General features: G+C 47.2%; 1 protein-coding gene across 1 annotated transcript in view; it reads left to right on the top strand.

Annotated features, from left to right (window-relative positions):
* The first annotated feature begins 286 nt into the window (after window positions 1-286).
* The window catches only part of LOC139155522 (large neutral amino acids transporter small subunit 2-like), a 52,873-nt gene continuing 35,299 nt past the window's right edge, over window positions 287-17,860 (top strand). Inside the window, exons 1-3 of the mRNA XM_070730687.1 lie at window positions 287-1,005; window positions 13,922-14,126; window positions 15,394-15,545. Of these exons, the coding sequence (XP_070586788.1) occupies window positions 885-1,005; window positions 13,922-14,126; window positions 15,394-15,545 (478 nt within the window). The 5' untranslated portion in view covers window positions 287-884. The remainder of the gene's footprint in view (window positions 1,006-13,921; window positions 14,127-15,393; window positions 15,546-17,860) is intronic.

Raw genomic sequence — 17,860 nt, 5'->3', positions numbered from 1 at the left:
GGGTGCCGGTGCTGGAGGTAAGGCGAGAGAGGGGGAGGAGCGAGGCTCGGCCACCGCCCAGGCCGGTAGTAGCCGGTTTTGACAGCGGAGAGCAAAAAAAAAAAAATCACATCGGCGAGCCAGCCTCGGAGGGCAGTACGACTCCGGCGCCGCGGGGCGGGAGGAAACCAGAGCTCAGCCAGGCAGCCTCGGCAGAAGACACCCCGCCGCTTCTCCAAAGCGTTGCCGGGAGCCCTCGCGAGCCCGATTTGAACCCATCACCCGCTGCGACTGGAACCCCGGCGGGGGGGGGGGGGGTGTCCCACGCCGTGGAGGTCAGCCGCACGCATAAGGGGCTGCGAGTCAGAGAAAATTCCGCGATCGACCCGAACGGGGTAGACTCCGGTTGTGCCGGAACAAGAGTTAATTAATTTTTTTTAATTAAAGGGGGGGTGGGTCATTTTGTTTCCTTTTGGGGACTGACCCAGTCCCGGACGAGACCCTTGGCTTAGATTCTGGAAGAAAAGGAAAGAAAGGAAAAAAAGGAGAAAGGAGGGGAGAGAATAAGGAATAGAAGAGAAGAGAGAGAAGAAAAGAAAAGATAAAAGAAAAGAAAAAATAAAAGAAAATCCAGCGACCCAGTTTCGGAGGCTGAGACTGCCAGCATATTGCAAACAAAATACTCTTTTAGACGAGGCTTTCCCATTGGAGTAGGGGGGATTGCCTTAAAGTTTGGGAGAAGAACCCCTCAGAGCTCATCTAGACTGACCTGAGCTTTGGAACTGAGAATCGAGTCGGGAGCCCACTGCTTACACACACACACACACACACACACACACACACACCAAAATCCTAGGGAAAACCCTCCGGAATTCCTGCGGATCTTCCGACTGACCTAAGGCAGGATGGAAGAGGGTGCCCGTCGCCGAGGTGGCCCCGAGAAGGTGCCCGAGAAGTCGGAAGGAGACGGCGGAGTGGCCCTCAAGAAGGAAATCGGCTTGCTGAGCGCCTGTGGCATTATTGTGGGTGAGTGGGGAGGGGGATTTTCTCGGGAGGAGGGGGTCTTCTTCCTCACCCCCACCCACCCCTCTTGCTGGCCCTGAATTGGACCGAATCTCAGCCCCTTTGCCAAAGTATCACGGACGGTCATCCGTGATCAAACGTGATCGATTTTTCTTCTTCTTTGATGTTCTCAATTTTTTTGATTTGGGAAGGGCTGGGGAAATCTCCCATTCTCTCCCATCTCCCATATATATATTGTCCTACTCCTCAGTTTGGCCCCGTCCCGCCATCATCTCCCTCTTTCTTCTATTCATATCTTCTCGTCCTTCCCACCGTGATCTGACCAAAAACCCAGCTTCCCCACCCCCTCCTTCCAAACCTCCCCTCCCCGTGCCTGGTGGTCGACTGGCTTTCTTTGGCCTTGGTGAGAGAGAGAGGAGAGAGAAAGAGAGAGAGACAGACAGACAGAGAATACAGAGAGAGAGAGAGAGATCGAGACATCGAGACAGAGAGAGACATCGAGACAGAGAGAAACAGAGACAGAGAGACAGAAGAAGAGATACACAGAGAGAAAAGAGAGTCAGAGAAAGCGAGAATGAGAGATACAGAGACAGAGAGAAATAAAGGCAGAGACGGAGAAAGAAAGACAGAGAGCGAGAAAGAGATGGAAAGACACAGAGACAGAGAAAGAAACAGAGAGGCAGACAAAGAGAGAGAGAGAGAAAGAGACAGAAACAGAGACACACAGAGAGAGACAGAGACACACACACAGAGAGAGACCTGGATTCATGGCCTAACCAAACCATCTTCCTCTGGGCGCATAAATTGGAGAACCACTCAAACTGGGGCTTAGCGGGAACTCTAAACACGGTTGGTGTTTTCCTGGGCCCGGATTGGGGGGGGCGGCTTTACCGGCATCACAGTCCCCCAACCCGGGGAAAGATCCCCCACCCCTCCTGACACAAGCAAGCCGACAACAGCTGCGAGCTCGTAGCAGGGATCGCATATCCCCACTTGACGAAATTTCTCCGAAAAACGTTTCCACCGCCCGGGTGCCAAACGCGAGCTCTCTTTCCCTGCTGGAAAAACAGACCCTGCAACATTGGTGCCGATCCCCAATATTCGGCTTCACGAGAAAGAGGCGCGATTTAAATTTACGCAACTGGGGGGCCCGAGTGAGAATCTTGCGAAGCTCAGGGGATCTGGAAAGGGGGAGGGGAGTTTGCCAGGCCAGGCCCCCCGGGGGAGAGGGAAAAGGTCTCCCGAGATCCGCCTGCCCACCCTTCTCCGGAGTTTGCTTTCCACCCCGATGAAGGCAGACCGCCAGCCGTTCAAATCGTGTTTGTTCCAACTTCGCCGCACTCTTTTCCAGATGGCTTCGTTGTGTGTGTGTGTGTGTTTAAAGCAGGTGCCAAGAGACCATTCAAACAAACACCGGCAGGCAGAAGTGGTGGTCGGAAGTACGGGGACTGGTCACTGAAGCGCCCTTGTTTCCCTGACCCCACTCCAACTTCGCCCCCATCCCCTCCGAATTTAAATGCCCTCCGCTTCCCCGGGGGGGCGGGGGGGGGGGAGGCTTTTCGCCAACCATGGAAGTTTTAAAGAAAATATGTATTTACTTACTTGCTTACTTACTTATTTATTTAGACTTATTTGCCGCCCTTCTCCAAGGCTTGGGGCAGTTTACAACATATAAAAAACAATATACAGTACTACAAAATCCAATTAATTAAAACTAGACAATCTAAAATCCCCAGTTTCACTAAGATTGTTATAATAACAAAGTTGGAAGGGACCTTGGAGGTCTTCTAATCCAACTCCCTACTTAGCAGGAAACCACACACTACTTCATACAAGCGGTTCTCCAACATCTTCTTAAAGCGCCTGGGAGACAGGAGAGGGAGGGGCACCGATCTCTGGGGTGGCAGGGGGTCGGAATATCCCTGTGTTGCTGGGGAGAGGCAGATATGGCGGGGGCCACAGAGTTAGCCGTTCCAGGGGAACGAGGGACCGTTGCTTAATAACGGTCCCCTGTTCTGGCTCTGTGAGCCCAATCTTGGGTACTGGTGATGAGTGTAACTCTGGCCCTGGGCTCAGGTTGCTGCTGTTGAATGCCAGGTCGGTGGTTAATAAAGCTCTCCTCATCCGGGATTTGATCCTGGATGAGGAGGCCGACCTGGCATGTATTACTGAAACCTGGCTGGGCCCGGAGGGAGGTGTTCCTCTCTCTGAAATTTGCCCAGCCGGGTTTCAGATATGGCATCAACCGCGACCCCAGGGGAGGGGGGGAGGAGTGGCTATTGTAGCCAGGGAGAGCCTTTGCCTGCGTGGACTCATTGCTCCGGAAATAGCGGGTTGCGAGTCTCTCTTGATGAAGTTGGACTTAGGAGTTCAGGTGGGCTTATTTCTCACGTACCTGCCTCCCAGCTGCGTGTCAAAAGCCCTGCCTGTGCTACTCGAGGAGGTAGCCGGGTTGGCGGTAGAGTTCCCCAGACTTATTGTCTTGGGGGACTTCAATCTGCCGTCACTCGGCGAAACCTCTGGGTTGGCACAGGAGTTCATGGCCACCATGACAGCCGTGGACCTGACTCAAGTAGTTCAGGGTCCGACTCATGAGGGGGGGCACGCACCTGACATGGTATTCCTTTCCGAGCAATTGAGTAATGGTCTGAGACTAAGGGGCTTAGAAGTGTTGCCTTTGTCATGGTCAGACCATTTTCTACTACGGCTTGACTTCCTGGCTCCAATCCTCCCCCGCAGGGAGGCGGAACCAATGAAGATGTTCCGCCCCAGGCGCCTGATGGACCCAGAGGGCTTTCAGACGGCGCTTGGGGTTATTCCAGAGGCACTCGTCCACAGTTCGGCGGAGTCTCTCGCGGAGGCCTGGAACAGGGCTGCAGCGGGGGCTCTTGACCGGATTGCGCCTTTGCGACCTCTCCATGGCGCTAGACCCCGTAGAGCCCCATGGTTCAACGAGGAGCTCCGGGAGTTGAAACGCCAAAAGAGACGTCTAGAGAAGCGATGGAGGAAGAGTAGGTCTGAATCCGATCGAACACTTGTAAGAGCTTTTATTAAGACTTACAAAGTGGCGCTCAAGGCGGCAAGATGCGCGTACCATGCCGCCTTGATTGCATCAGCGGAATCCCGCCCGGCCGCTCTGTTTAGGGTGACCCGCTCCCTTCTCAACCAGGGGGGAGTTGGGGAGCCCTTGCAGAGTAGTGCCGAGGATTTTAACACGTTTTTCGCTGATAAAGTCGCTCGGATCCGGGCCGATCTCGACTCCAATTGTGTAACAGAGTCGACTGACAACGAGTCAGTCGAGGTGACTGGGGCACGTACTTGTCCACCTGTCTGGGAAGAGTTTGATCTGGTGACACCTGATGAAGTGGACAAGGCCATCGGAGCTGTGAGTTCCGCCACCTGTTTACTGGATCCGTGTCCCTCCTGGTTGGTTTCGGCCAGCAGGGAGGTGACACGGAGCTGGGCCCAGGAGATTACCAACGCTTCCTTGGGGAGGGGAGTTTTTCCATCACTCTATAAAGAAGCGCTTGTGCGCCCCCTCCTCAAGAAGCCCTCTCTGGACCCAGCCGTACTTAACAACTATCGTCCAGTCTCCAACCTTCCCTTTATGGGGAAGGTTGTCGAGAAGGTGGTGGCACTCCAGCTCCAGCGGTCCTTGGAAGAAGCCGATTATCTAGGTCCCCAGCAGTCGGGTTTCAGGGCCGGTTACAGCACGGAAACCGCTTTGGTCGCGTTGATGGATGATCTCTGGCGGGCCCGGGACAGGGGTTTATCCTCTGTCCTGGTGCTCCTTGACCTCTCAGCGGCTTTCGATACCATCGACCATGGTATCCTTCTGCGCCGGCTGGAGGGGTTGGGAGTGGGAGGCACTGTCCTTCAGTGGTTCTCCTCCTACCTCTCTGGCCGGTCGCAGTCGGTGTTAGTGGGGGGCCAGAGGTCGACTCCTAGGTTTCTCCCTTGTGGGGTGCCTCAGGGGTCAGTCCTCTCCCCCCTGCTATTTAACATCTACATGAAACCGCTGGGCGAGATCATCCAAGGACATGGGGTGAGGTATCATCAATATGCGGATGATACCCAGCTTTACATCTCCACCCCATGCCCAGTCAACGAAGCGGTGGAAGTGATGTGCCGGTGCCTGGAGGCTGTTGGGGCCTGGATGGGTGTCAACAGACTCAAGCTCAACCCGGATAAGACGGAGTGGCTGTGGGTTTTGCCTCCCAAGGACAATCCCATCTGTCCGTCCATCACCCTGGGGGGGGAATTATTGACCCCCTCAGAGAGGGTCCGCAACTTGGGTGTCCTCCTCGATCCACAGCTCACATTAGAACAACATCTTTCAGCTGTGGCGAGGGGGGCGTTTGCCCAGGTTCGCCTGGTGCACCAGTTGCGGCCCTATCTGGACCGGGACTCATTGCTCACAGTCACTCACGCCCTCATCACCTCGAGGTTCGACTACTGTAATGCTCTCTACATGGGGCTACCTTTGAAAAGTGTTCGGAAACTTCAGATCGTGCAAAATGCAGCTGCGAGAGCAGTCATGGGCCTACCTAGGTATGCCCATGTTTCACCATCACTCCGCAGTCTGCATTGGTTGCCGATCAATTTCCGGTCACAATTCAAAGTGTTGGTTATGACCTTTAAAGCCCTTCATGGCATCGGACCAGATTATCTCCGAGACCGCCTCCTGCCGCACGAATCCCAGCGACCGATCAGGTCCCACAGAGTGGGCCTTCTCCGGGTCCCGTCAACTAAACAATGTCGGTTGGCGGGCCCCAGGGGAAGAGCCTTCTCTGTGGCGGCCCCGGCCCTCTGGAACCAACTCCCCCCGGAGATTAGAACTGCCCCCACTCTTCCTGCCTTCCGTAAACTCCTTAAAACCCACCTTTGCCGTCAGGCATGGGGGAACTAAAACATCTCCCCCTGGGCACGTTTACTTTATGCATGGTATGTCTGTGTGTGTGACTGTTAGCATATGGGTTTTTTTTAAAAATATTTAAATATTTTACATCTGTTTGATTGCTTATGATTTGTTTTTTACATGTTGTGAGCCGCCCCGAGTCTTCGGAGAGGGGCGGCATACAAATCTAAGTAATAAATAATAAATAAATAAATAAAGACTTCCAGTGTTGGTGCATTCACAACTTCTGCTGGCAAGCAGTTCCGCTGGTTAATTGTTCTAATTGTCAGGAAATTTCTCCTTAGTTCTAAGTTGCTTTTCTCCTTGTTCAGCTTCCACCCATGGCTTCTTGTCCTGCCCTCAGGTGTTTTTGAGAACAGGTTGACTCAGCAAAGGGCTACCAATTTTTTTACTACCACCCTGTGGGCAAGACTTATGCAACACGCCCTGCATTTTCTTTCAACATCTTTCAGTGCAAATTGGGTGCTCTGGGGTGGAGCTCTATTTTCCCTACCCCACTGCCCACCCCTGGGTTGACTCCTTCTTCTTTGTGGCAACCTCTGAGATATTGGAACACTATCTCAGGAGTTGCCACAAAGAAGGAGTGAACCATCTGTTGGAGGACCATCTTTCTGAAGTAGTGTAGAGTTTCCTGCCGAAGCAGGGGGAGGGACTACAAGACCTCCAAGGTCCCTTCCAACTCTGTCGTTTTTGTTGTTGTTGTTATGTCAGTGCAACACAGCAAACGAGATCACTATGCTGGATTTCGTATTCCATCACCAGTCGGGCGCTTCCCAAGCACCTAGGACTGCGTGATGCAGCGGCGAATTACGTTTGCCGATCCCAGTAAAGCGGCCTTTTGCAATTGAGAGATGGAGATTTTGTCTATTATTATTATTATTATTATTATTATTATTATTATTATTATTATTATTATTATTATTATAGCACTCCAAATATATCAATGCGCTCCGTCCCATTGATATACCTCTTCTGAGACCTTATAGGTTATCTAGTCCACCCCCACCCCGCACTCAGTCGGGAGTCTGAACATCATTTCAGACAAATGGCAGTCCAATCTCCTCTTGGAAGTCTCCAGAGTCTCAATGGCGCACTGCAAGCTATTTCTGCTGATTAAGCTGCCCGCAGCTTGGCCAACCGAATCTCGCCAGGCTCAAGGTTGACTCAGCCTTCCATCCTACTGAGTTCGGTAAAATGAGGAGCCATATAGTTGGGGTGATATGCTTATTACTCTCTGTAAACCACATAGAGAGGGTTGTGAAGCACTGTGCGATGGTATATAAGTCTAAAGAGCGTTTGCATCAAAGACAAATTCCTTATGTGTCCAATCACATTTGGCCAATAAAGAATTGAATTCTATTCTATTCTATTTTATTCTATTCTACTCTTCTATTCTCCTCTCCTCTACTCTATATTCTATATTCCATTCCATTCTATTCTATTCTACATGCTCTTGCTAAGTGTTGGAGCTCTCACAACCCCTGTAGGCAACTTCTGTCCCAATGGTCGGTCTTTCTTGCCATAGGAAAGTTCCTCCTCATTTCCAGGTTGACTCTTTGGTCAGCTTCCGTCCATCATTCCTTGGATTTAAGATTTACTTTTGAAATTAGGATTGGCCAGAAATTAGGCCAACCCCAAATAAATCCTCCAATCTCTTTTAAATCTCCTTCTTGATGAGACCCAACAGCCATTTAATGGAATCACAGAGTTGGACGGGATCTTAGAGATCATCTAGTCCAACCCCCTGCTCAAGCAGGAGACTCTATATATCATTTCAAACAAATGGCTGTCCTATCTGTGTTTTTAATAGGAAAATGAACACAAGAACAAGGGGACACAATCTGAAGTTAGTTGGGGGAAAGATCAAAAGCAACATGAGAAAATATTATTTTACTGAAAGAGTAGTAGATGCTTGGAACAAACTTCCAGCAGACATGGTGGGTAAATCCACAGTAACTGAATTTAAACATGCCTGGGATAAACATATATCCATCCTAAGATAAAATACAGAAAATAGTATAAGGGCAGACTAGATGGATCATCATGAGGTCTTTTTCTGCCGTCAGACTTCTATGTTTCTATGTTTCTATGTTTCTAAAAAACAACAACTCCGGCGTTGGAGCACCCACAACTTCTGGAGGCAAGACATTCCAATGGTTAATGTTTCTCACCATTGGGGAAATTTCTCCTTAATTCCAAGTTGCTACTCTCTCTCTCTCTCCTTGATTAGTTTCCATCCATTGCTCCTTCTCTTGCTTTCTGGTGCTATGGACAATAATTTGACACACACAAACCCCTCTTCTTTGTGGCAGCCTCTCAAATACTGGAAGCCTGCTATCATGTCATCCCTATAGGAATGAGTGGAGGATCTCATGCCCCTGGGGTTGCAAGGGGTTGGACTAGATGACCCCCAAGATTCTTTCCAACCTTATTATTCTATGTTCTATTAATGGGCGGCAGGAACCAGCAGAAAAAAGGAGCTCAGAAGAGGGAGAGAGGGTGGCGGTGGTAAAACAGCTCAAAATTTCCCCTTTGCCAGTGAAAATGTTTTACTGCTTAAAGTGCGGCAGGTGCCAAAAGGTGTTTTAATCCCTCCCCCCCCCCAGAAGGCCCTGATCAAGGAGCAAAGCTCTGGTGATAGATAACTGGCGGTTTTCTGTAAACACTTTTTGCTTAGTCTTCAAATCTCCTGCTGGAACCCTAGAGTTTTGCAGAAAATCCTGGCTTGGAAATATTCGCAGCCGTGAGTTGCCTGGAGAGAGAGAGAGAGACAGATCCCTCAGTGTATTGATTTTGTAAACGAGCATTAAAACTGTGCTTTTTAAATGACAAGGCCCCAAGTTTCATTTTTAAAAAATTCATATACACAAACGCCATTCTCTGCTCCTTCTCTTCCTCCTCCTCCTCCTCCTCCTCCTCTCTCTTTCTCTCTCCCTCCCTCTATCCATCTATCTATCTATCTGCCTGTCTGCCTGCCTGCCTGCCTACCTACCTACCTACCTACCTACCTACCTATCTATCTTTCTGTCGGATCACCCTAGTATATTAAAGGAACGTCACAATTCCTTTTTGCCTCTAGGCCCAACCCAGGGCCATTTCAAGGCAGTTAATTTATTCATAGTCGACAAACTATATTTAGCAAAAACATGTGATATATATATATATATATATATATATATATATATATATATATATATATATATATATATATATAATTTATTTATTAGATTTGCATGCCATCCCTCTCCGTAGACTTGGGGCGGCTCATAACAGCAATAAAACAATTCATGACAAATCTAATAATTTAAAAACATTTTAAAAACCCCATTATTAAGCAGACATACGCACAAACATACCATACATATATTGTATAGGTCCAGGGGAGATATCTCAATTCCCCCATGCCTGGCGGCAAAGGTGGGATATACAGACACACACATACGCACACACACACGCACACACATACACACATATAGAAAAAACACACACATACACACACACACATACACACACACATATCCTCTTATCTATATCTACCTACCTACCTACCTACCTACCTATCTCTCTCTCTCTCTCTCTCTCGATCCATCCATCCATCCATCCATCCACATCTATCTATCTATCTATCCATCCATCCATCCATCTATAGGAACATATCAAAGCAGGCCTACCTGCCTTGGAAACCAAATCATCCTGTGTTGCTAAACCAGCAGCCTTAATCTTTCCAGATGGAAGCATTGATAAGATGCCAAGGGCTTGGTACATATTTACATTGGGGAATCGTGTTGGGAAAAACCTGCCAGATTCTTTCCCTACACTTGTTTGCTTAGTTCTTCCTCCCCCCACCCCCGAGGGGGGGGGATTTAAAATGGACCTGATTTGATTTCCAACAAAGTGGGAAGTCCTGGAACTCATTTTCTGGACTGAGATCTTGGAATAGCCTCGAGGATTTAAAAAAACAAAAAACGCTTTGCTTAAGAAGAGAGGGGGATTTCAATTTGGTCACTTCGGTGAGCCTGTGTTTCGCTTTAAAAAAAACCAAAACCCTAGGTGATAGAAAAACGCTATTAAAAACGCGAGAAAAACTTCAGCCAGCTTCCTTTATTATTATTATTATTATTATTATTATTATTATTATTATTATTATTATTATTAATTAGATTTGTATGCCGCCCCTCTCCGTAGACTCGGGGCGGCTTACAGCAATGACAAATCTAATAGTTAGAATCTAAAATAACAATAATACATTTAAAAAGTCTAAAAAACAAGGAACCCCAATATATATACAGTGTTCCCTCGATTTTCGCGGGTTCGAACTTCGCGAATAGCCTATACCATAGTTTTTTTAAAAAATATTAATTAAAAAATACTTTGAGGTTTTTTCCCTATACCACGGTTTTTCCCACCCGATGATGTCGTATGTCATCGCCAAACTAATAATTTTTGCAAATAAATAATTAAAAAAATAATTAATAAATAATTAATAAATAATAAATAATTATGTTTATAAATGTCAGGATCACTAAGTGTCTTATTCAATGGTGAGTGCCAGTAATACTGGTGAGTAAATGGTTAAGGGAATGGGAAGTGGTAATTTAGGGGTTTAAAGTGTTAAGGGAAGGCTTGTGATACTGTCCATAGCCAAAAATGGTGTATTTACTTCCGCATCTCTACTTCGCGGAAATTCAACTTTCGCGGGCGGTCTCAGAACGCATCCCCCGCGGAAATCGAAGGAACACTGTATATATAAAAAAAACAAAAACTGGAACTTTAGCTGGTAGATCCAATTGTTTGATTCCTTGGTCAACTTTAAAAACCATTGTGAGTGTTAAAACAATATCTTTACATCGATGTATCCATGCCAAATTGTTCATCTCCCTTCTTCTCTCTAATGTATGTGCAGCACATCATCTGTACAAACGTGTGCGTGGGTTTTGTGGACGATTATCATATTTGGGACACACATTCAGGCAGTACATAAAAAATTTAACCCGGCTTGTTTTAAGATTACATAACCAAGCTGGCAGGAGCTCTTTCAAGAAGTGTCGTAATGCAAAGCATGAATATTTCTGGATTGTAACAGGAACCAGGCCCACGGTTTTATCAGGGGAAAAAAAAACCCCTGATATGACCTTAAATGTCGTCTCTGAGAAAGCTTTTTCTGTACCGACAGGAACTAACATTCTTCTGAGCTCACAGAATAAAAGGGGTTGCTTGTAGGGATCCCATATAGATAATCCAAAGCAGTGTTTTGGGCCACTTCAAGATTTTTATTTTATTTATTTATTTATTTTGTCCAATACACAATGAGGGTTTTAGTGGGTATATATATATATACACACACATAGTAAAATACATGATGAAGGTTATAGAGGAGGTATTCATAGTAAAATATATCTAAGAAAGAATAGAAAAGAAGATATAGTAATAGAATATATCAATGAAAGAATGGAAGAAGAGATATAGGAATAGAAGAAAGGTATAGAAACATAGAAACAGAAGACTGACGGCAGACAAAGACCTCATGGTCCATCTAGTCTGCCCTTATGCTATTTCCTGTATTTTATCTTACAATGGATATATGTTTATCCCAGGCATGTTTGAATTCAGTTACTGTGGATTTACCAACCACGTCTGCTGGATGTTTGTTCCAAGGATCTACTACTCTTTCAGTAAAATAATATTTTCTCATGTTGCTTTTGATCTTTCCCCCAACTAACTTCAGATTATGTCCTCTTGTTCTTGTGTTCACTTTCCTATTAAAGACACTTCCCTCCTGAACCTTATTTAACCCTTTAACATATTTAAATGTTTCGATCATGTCCCCCCTTTTCCTTCTGTCCTCCAGACTTTACAGATTGAGTTCTATATAGGAGTTAGAGGAGAGCAATAGGACAGGGGATGGAAGGCACTCTAGTGCACTTGTACTCGGACTTTGATTCCCAGAATTCCCCGGTCAGCCTTGCCTATTTCAAATCTTGATGACTTCCTGCCTGGGGAATTCTGGGAGTTGAAGTCCAAACATCTTAAAGTAACAGGCTGAGAAACGCAGTCTAGGCCCAGAGGGTCTTCAACCTCAGCAACGTTCAGACTTGTGGACTTCCGACTCCCAGAATTCTCCGGCTGGAGGATTCTGGGAGTTGAAGTCCACAATTCTGGAAGATGCCAAGATTGGGGACCTCTGGTCTAGACCAGTGATGGCGAACCTTTTTTGGTTCGCAGGCCAAAAGGGGTGGTTGTGGGTGTGCTAGCACGCACTCCCCTGCATTACACACAGGATTTTTTGAAGTTTGGTAGGTGGAAAAAAATGCCCAAACAGGCAGACCAGAAGTTCCAGAGTGCAAAAAACAGCATGATGGGCAAACCGGAAGTTCGGGAAAATACACTTCTGGTTTGCCATTGTGCTGTTTTTTTGCACTCGGGAGGGTTCAGAAAGCTTCCCCGTACCCTCCAGAGTGTAAAAAACAGCACAACAGGAAACTGGACGTGTGTTTTCCCGAAGTTTCAGATTGTCAATTGGGGGCTTTTTTTGGACTCTGGGGCTTCAAGGAAGTTTCCCTGAAGCATCCGGAGGACGAAACGGCCTTCCCCAAGGCCGAAAGTCAGCTGGCCATCAGGGGTCAAGGAATAACAGAGTATTAGAGTTGGAAGGGACCTTGGAGGTCTTCTAGCCCAACCCCTCTACTCAGGCAGGAAACTATCTTCCTGTGATGGTGATCCTATGGCACACCTGCTACAAGCCATATCGGTGGGCACGCAAGCTCAGGTCCATTGATCATCTTGAAACAGGCCATTTTCTGCCTCCGTAGGGCCTCTGGGGGGGGGCATTTCCACTCTCCCTGTAGGCTCCTAGAAAGGCTCTGAAGCCCGGGGAGAACAAAAAACGGGCCTTCTGGTCCAACCGGAAGATGGTAAACAGGATGTTTCTGGCCTCCAGGGGACCTCCGGGCGGAGTAAGGAAGGCTGTTTTCACCTTCCCCAGGCTCCTAGAAAGGGTCTGGAGCTTGGGAAGAGTGAAAAGGGGGCATGCCATTGTCAGCTTGGAGTGGGGAAGGTGGTCACACCCGAATGGAATAATGAGTGTGGGCACACTCACATGCGACCTGCCCCCATGCTGCCCCCTTTTTGGGCACACAAACCGAAAAAGGTTCGCCATCCCTGCTCTCTTCCGTTCCAGACAAACAGTTGTCCAGTCTCCTCTTTAAAACAAATCAATATCTCCCCCAGTATACTGAGGTGCCTGTTTCTTGATCTTCTTTCTAACGGTCAGCTGGTGAACAGGGAAATAACAGAAGAGAATAGTTTTTATGCATATGCTCTGGGAATGCGTTGAAGTTCAAAAGTTTTGGAAGGAAGTACAGAATGAAATTAACAATATGCTAAACCTTAATTGGATAATCACGAAAGAATTAGCAACACTAGTTAAACATGGGGAATTATGAGAATTTAAAGAAATCAAAACAGCAGATTTGGAAAGCGCTCAAGCAGTAGTGGTATTAGGGTGGAAGGATAGCAATAAATGGACAATCCAGAATTGGTACTGGTACATGGTGGACCACGTCCACTTCTAAATTATGGAAATAAGATTAAATAACTTTGATGAAAATAAATTGGAGAAGCTGATGGCACGATGGAATAAGGTGAAAAATTACATCTTAAGTAGAATTTATGACGACAATGTGAAAAATAAATTCCAATCACTTTTTGTATGTAAAGAAATGTAAACCGGAGCCAAGGAAGAAATTGAAACTTATTGCAAATAATTTAACCCCCTAAATGGTGGTGGGGTTTATGGGTGTTGGGCACTCTTTCTTTAAGTAATTTTTATTTTTGTTTGTTGTAATAAAAATTTAATAAAAATATATTTTTTTAAAAAAAGAACGTCTGGAAGCAAGGAACTTGGGGGGAAAAATGTCTTAGGAGGAGCGTGCCAAAGTTGTTTGTTTTTGTTGTTGTCATTGTCGTCCCTGCCCATTGTGATCTCCTCTTGTCCCTCTGTAGGTAACATCATTGGATCCGGGATTTTCGTCTCACCAAAAGGTGTGTTGGAGAATGCGGGCTCCGTAGGGCTGGCGTTGATCGTGTGGATCGTCACAGGTCTCATCACCGCCGTGGGGGCCTTGTGCTACGCAGAACTGGGGGTCACCATCCCCAAATCTGGAGGGGATTATTCCTACGTCAAGGACATCTTCGGAGGGCTGGCTGGGTAAGAAGGAGTAAGGGACTTGGTTTGTCCGCCGGGGGTTGGGAGTTAGAGAACTGAGTTGGGTGAAGAGAAGAAAGGGTGGGCTTCACTGGTGGGCTGCTGCCGGTTCAGACTGGTTCGCCAGAACCGATGATGGAAATCTCTCCCCGCCCACCCCACTTGCTGAACAGGTAACAATAACCAAACTGGCTGGCCAGGCTTCGAACCGATCCTCCGGTCGCAAAGAACCCTCTGTATCCCCCCTTCCAACTGTGATATTCTGTTCTGTTATCTCCCCAGTCATCAGCTGATAGTTAGAGAGAAGATCAAGAAATAGCTTCCTCAGTATACTGGGGAACATATTGATTTGGAAAGGAACTCATTCAGTTGTCAGAATTCTTGGCGTTCTCCTCAGTAGAAACATAGAAACATAGAAGTCTGACGGCAGAAAAAGACCTCATGGTCCATCTAGTCTGCCCTTATACTATTTCCTGTATTTTATCTTACAATGGATATGTGTTTATCCCAGGCATGTTTAAATTCAGTTACTGTGGATTTACCAACCACGTCTGCTGGAAGTTTGTTCCAAGGATCTACTACTCTTTCAGTGAAATAATATTTTCTCACGTTGCTTTTGATCTTTCCCCCAACTAACTTCAGATTGTGTCCCCTTGTTCTTGTGTTCACTTTCCTATTAAAAACACTTCCCTCCTGGACCTTATTTAACCCTTTAACATATTTATATGTTTCGATCATGTCCCCCCTTTTCCTTCTGTCCTCCAGACTATACAGATTGAGTTCATGAAGTCTTTCCTGATAGGTTTTATGCTTAAGAACTTCCACCATTCTTGTAGCCCGTCTTTGGACCCGTTCAATTTTGTCAATATCTTTGAACGGTAGATCTTGCTATGGGAAAGAGACACGGGAGGGGGGGGCGGTGCTAGGCAGGCAAGGGCTCCTCATTACCGCTGCTACCAGCGCACTTCTTACAGAGCTCTGTGACCCTGGTGCGCGATTCAGCACGTGTGGAAACAAATAATTGGTGAAAACCGCCAAAATTTTGCTTGTGCGTGCATCCTCACATGAGATTGTTTTCTGGCACATGTGCAGAAGCTGGACTTAATGCCAACACATGCGTCCATCTGCCGGTCAACTGGAGCGGTACGTGCAGCTCCATTTTCGCTCCTGGGACAGTGTCCCCTCCCTGTTCCGGTTAGCAACCCAATACTGGTGTTAGGTAAGGACCAACAAGCCTTGAGAGGCCTCTAACATTTCCCTTTCTCCCAAGGTTCCTCAGACTGTGGATTGCGGTGCTGGTGATCTACCCCACGAATCAGGCGGTGATCGCCCTGACTTTTGCCAACTACGTCCTCCAACCCATCTTCCCCACCTGCCTGCCTCCAGAAACCGGGTTGCGCCTCCTCGCAGGGGTCTGCCTTTGTAAGTAGTGAGCGAATTTGACTGTGACACGTAGTGTGACGCTGATATTGACAAGCGGCGTGTCTTTTAAGTGGGGTAAGGATGCTTAGCAAGAGGATGCTCGCGTTCGAAAGGGAGAGAACGAGACCATTGCTCGGAACGAAGCTAAAATCTGAGTTCAGGAAGAATGCTTGCTGACTGCTTAGCTGGTTGTGGGAATGGAACCATTGTAGCTTGTATGTCTGTGCGATTTGCTCAGCCAAGGGTAATTTATTTGACAAAGGCACAAATATGGACCAGTCGAAACGTTGTGGCCCAGATTGGGTTATCCTAACTCAGGGGGCTCAAACTCAAGGCCTACAATGTGGTCAGATCTGGCCCGCTCTCCCCCAAGGTCAACCACAGCCCTGGTACGGCCCTCAATGAAATTTAGTTTGACACAGAGGTGGGCTTCACCAGGTTCTGACCAGGTTCTGGGGAAGCGGTAGTTGGAATTTTGAGTAGTTTGGAGAACTGGTAAATGCCACCTCTGACTGTCTCCGCCCCCATCTACTCTCTGCTACCCGAGTGCCAGCTGATCGGGAGGATATGGAGATTTTGCAATTGTTTTGCAGTGGCCGCCCAGAGTCTTTAAGAAGTTGGGCGGCATGTAAGTCCAAATAATAAATAAATAAACAAGTACATGTTCTGTCTCCACCAAGAACATAACACAACACCCATTTTGTACACACTTGTTTAATTCAAAGAATACTACCAATAAACATTTAGCAGCACGCCAATCTACAATCATTTTTGGCAAGCAACCCGCTACTAATTAATCTTCATTAACAGCTGGTATCAGTTCAAAGAGTTTTTAAAACCAAGAAGAGCACTTAGATCTTGATACCTTACATAGCTTAAGAGAGTTGGCAAAATGCCTAGAGGTAGCTCTCGATAACCAAAATGGCAGCAGAGAAGACAAAGAGAAGTCTTTCAGACATGGAACACAGTATGATCAGACGGGTTTCCCAAACATTGTTTTCTGCAGCTTATTAGCTGCCTCTGATGTCCTTAAGTAGACTAGGGGTATGGCCAATTAGCTCCCAGTCTTACTCCCGAGGAGACCTCCTCTCGAGTAACCACTCCTGCCTCTTGGCAGCTCCATAAGTTCGTGCATCAAGAAGAGGAAAAGCCTCTTCTTCCTCATTATTGTTCTGAGCTTCTGAAAGTTCCGAAGGCCCTAGCTAAACCTCTGCCTCTGGCACCAAGCCCTCACCATCGGCATCGGACCAGAATATCTCTGGGACCGCCTTCTGCTGCACGAATCCCAGCGACCGGTTAGGTCCCACAGAGTTGGGTCCCACAGAGTTGGCCTTCTCCAGGTCCTGTCGACTAAACAATGTCATTTGGCGGGACCAAGGAGAAGAGCCTTCTCTGTGGCGGCCCCGACCCTCTGGAACCAGTTCCCCCCAGATATCAGAGTTGCCCTCACCCTCCTTGCCTTTCGCAAGCTCCTTAAAACCCACCTCTGTCATCAGGCATGGGGGAATTGAAATTTTCCCTTCCCCCTAGGCTTATAGAATTTATACATGGTATGCTTGTATGTATGAGTGGTTCTTTAAATTGGGGTTTTTTAGATTATTTTTAATATTAGATTTGTTCACATTGTCTTTTTTATTGTTGTTAGCCGCCCCGAGTGTTTGGAGAGGGGCGGCATACAAATCTAATAAATACAAATACAAATACCATCCTCCCTACTGTCCAACTCGGGTACCAGCTGGACAGGCCACTGGCATATCACCGTCAATCTCCTCTTGAGCAGAAACCACTATCAGCTGCATGGGCTGCATGGCAGGTCACAATAGCAGTAACAAATCTAATAAATTAAATTAAATTAAACCTTCCCCTGGAGTGGGGTGGGAATGGAGATTTTACAGTATCCTTCCCCTGCCACGCCTGCCAAGCCATGCCCACAGAGCCTGTAGTAAAAAAATTGAAACCCACAGCTGGTTTGACAGTAGTGGTACGGCTGGGATCGGAGTTCCAGCAGTGGAAATGGAGATGCGCACTTATCTCTGCGCCCTTGATGCGTGCACACACATGCCTGTGCAATACTCCACTTCTGTACATGTGCAACAAGTGAAATCTTGCTCAAGGAAAGTCCGGCGAGATTTCGCCAATTTTCAGTGGTTTTTTGCTTCTGTGCAAGCGTGGAAGCAAAGAAATCGCCGAAAATGGCGAAATCTCGCACATGACAGCATCCTCGTGCAAGATTTCACTTGCGGCGCATGCGCAGAAGTGAAATCTTGTGCTGATGGGCACTTGCGCCATTCCCGGAAGGCATTCTGGTAGCAGCC

The sequence above is a fragment of the Erythrolamprus reginae genome, unplaced genomic scaffold (assembly GCF_031021105.1).
Source record: "Erythrolamprus reginae isolate rEryReg1 unplaced genomic scaffold, rEryReg1.hap1 H_26, whole genome shotgun sequence".
Taxonomy (NCBI): Eukaryota; Metazoa; Chordata; class Lepidosauria; order Squamata; family Dipsadidae; genus Erythrolamprus; species Erythrolamprus reginae.
This window is presented reverse-complemented; position numbering and strand designations above follow the sequence as displayed.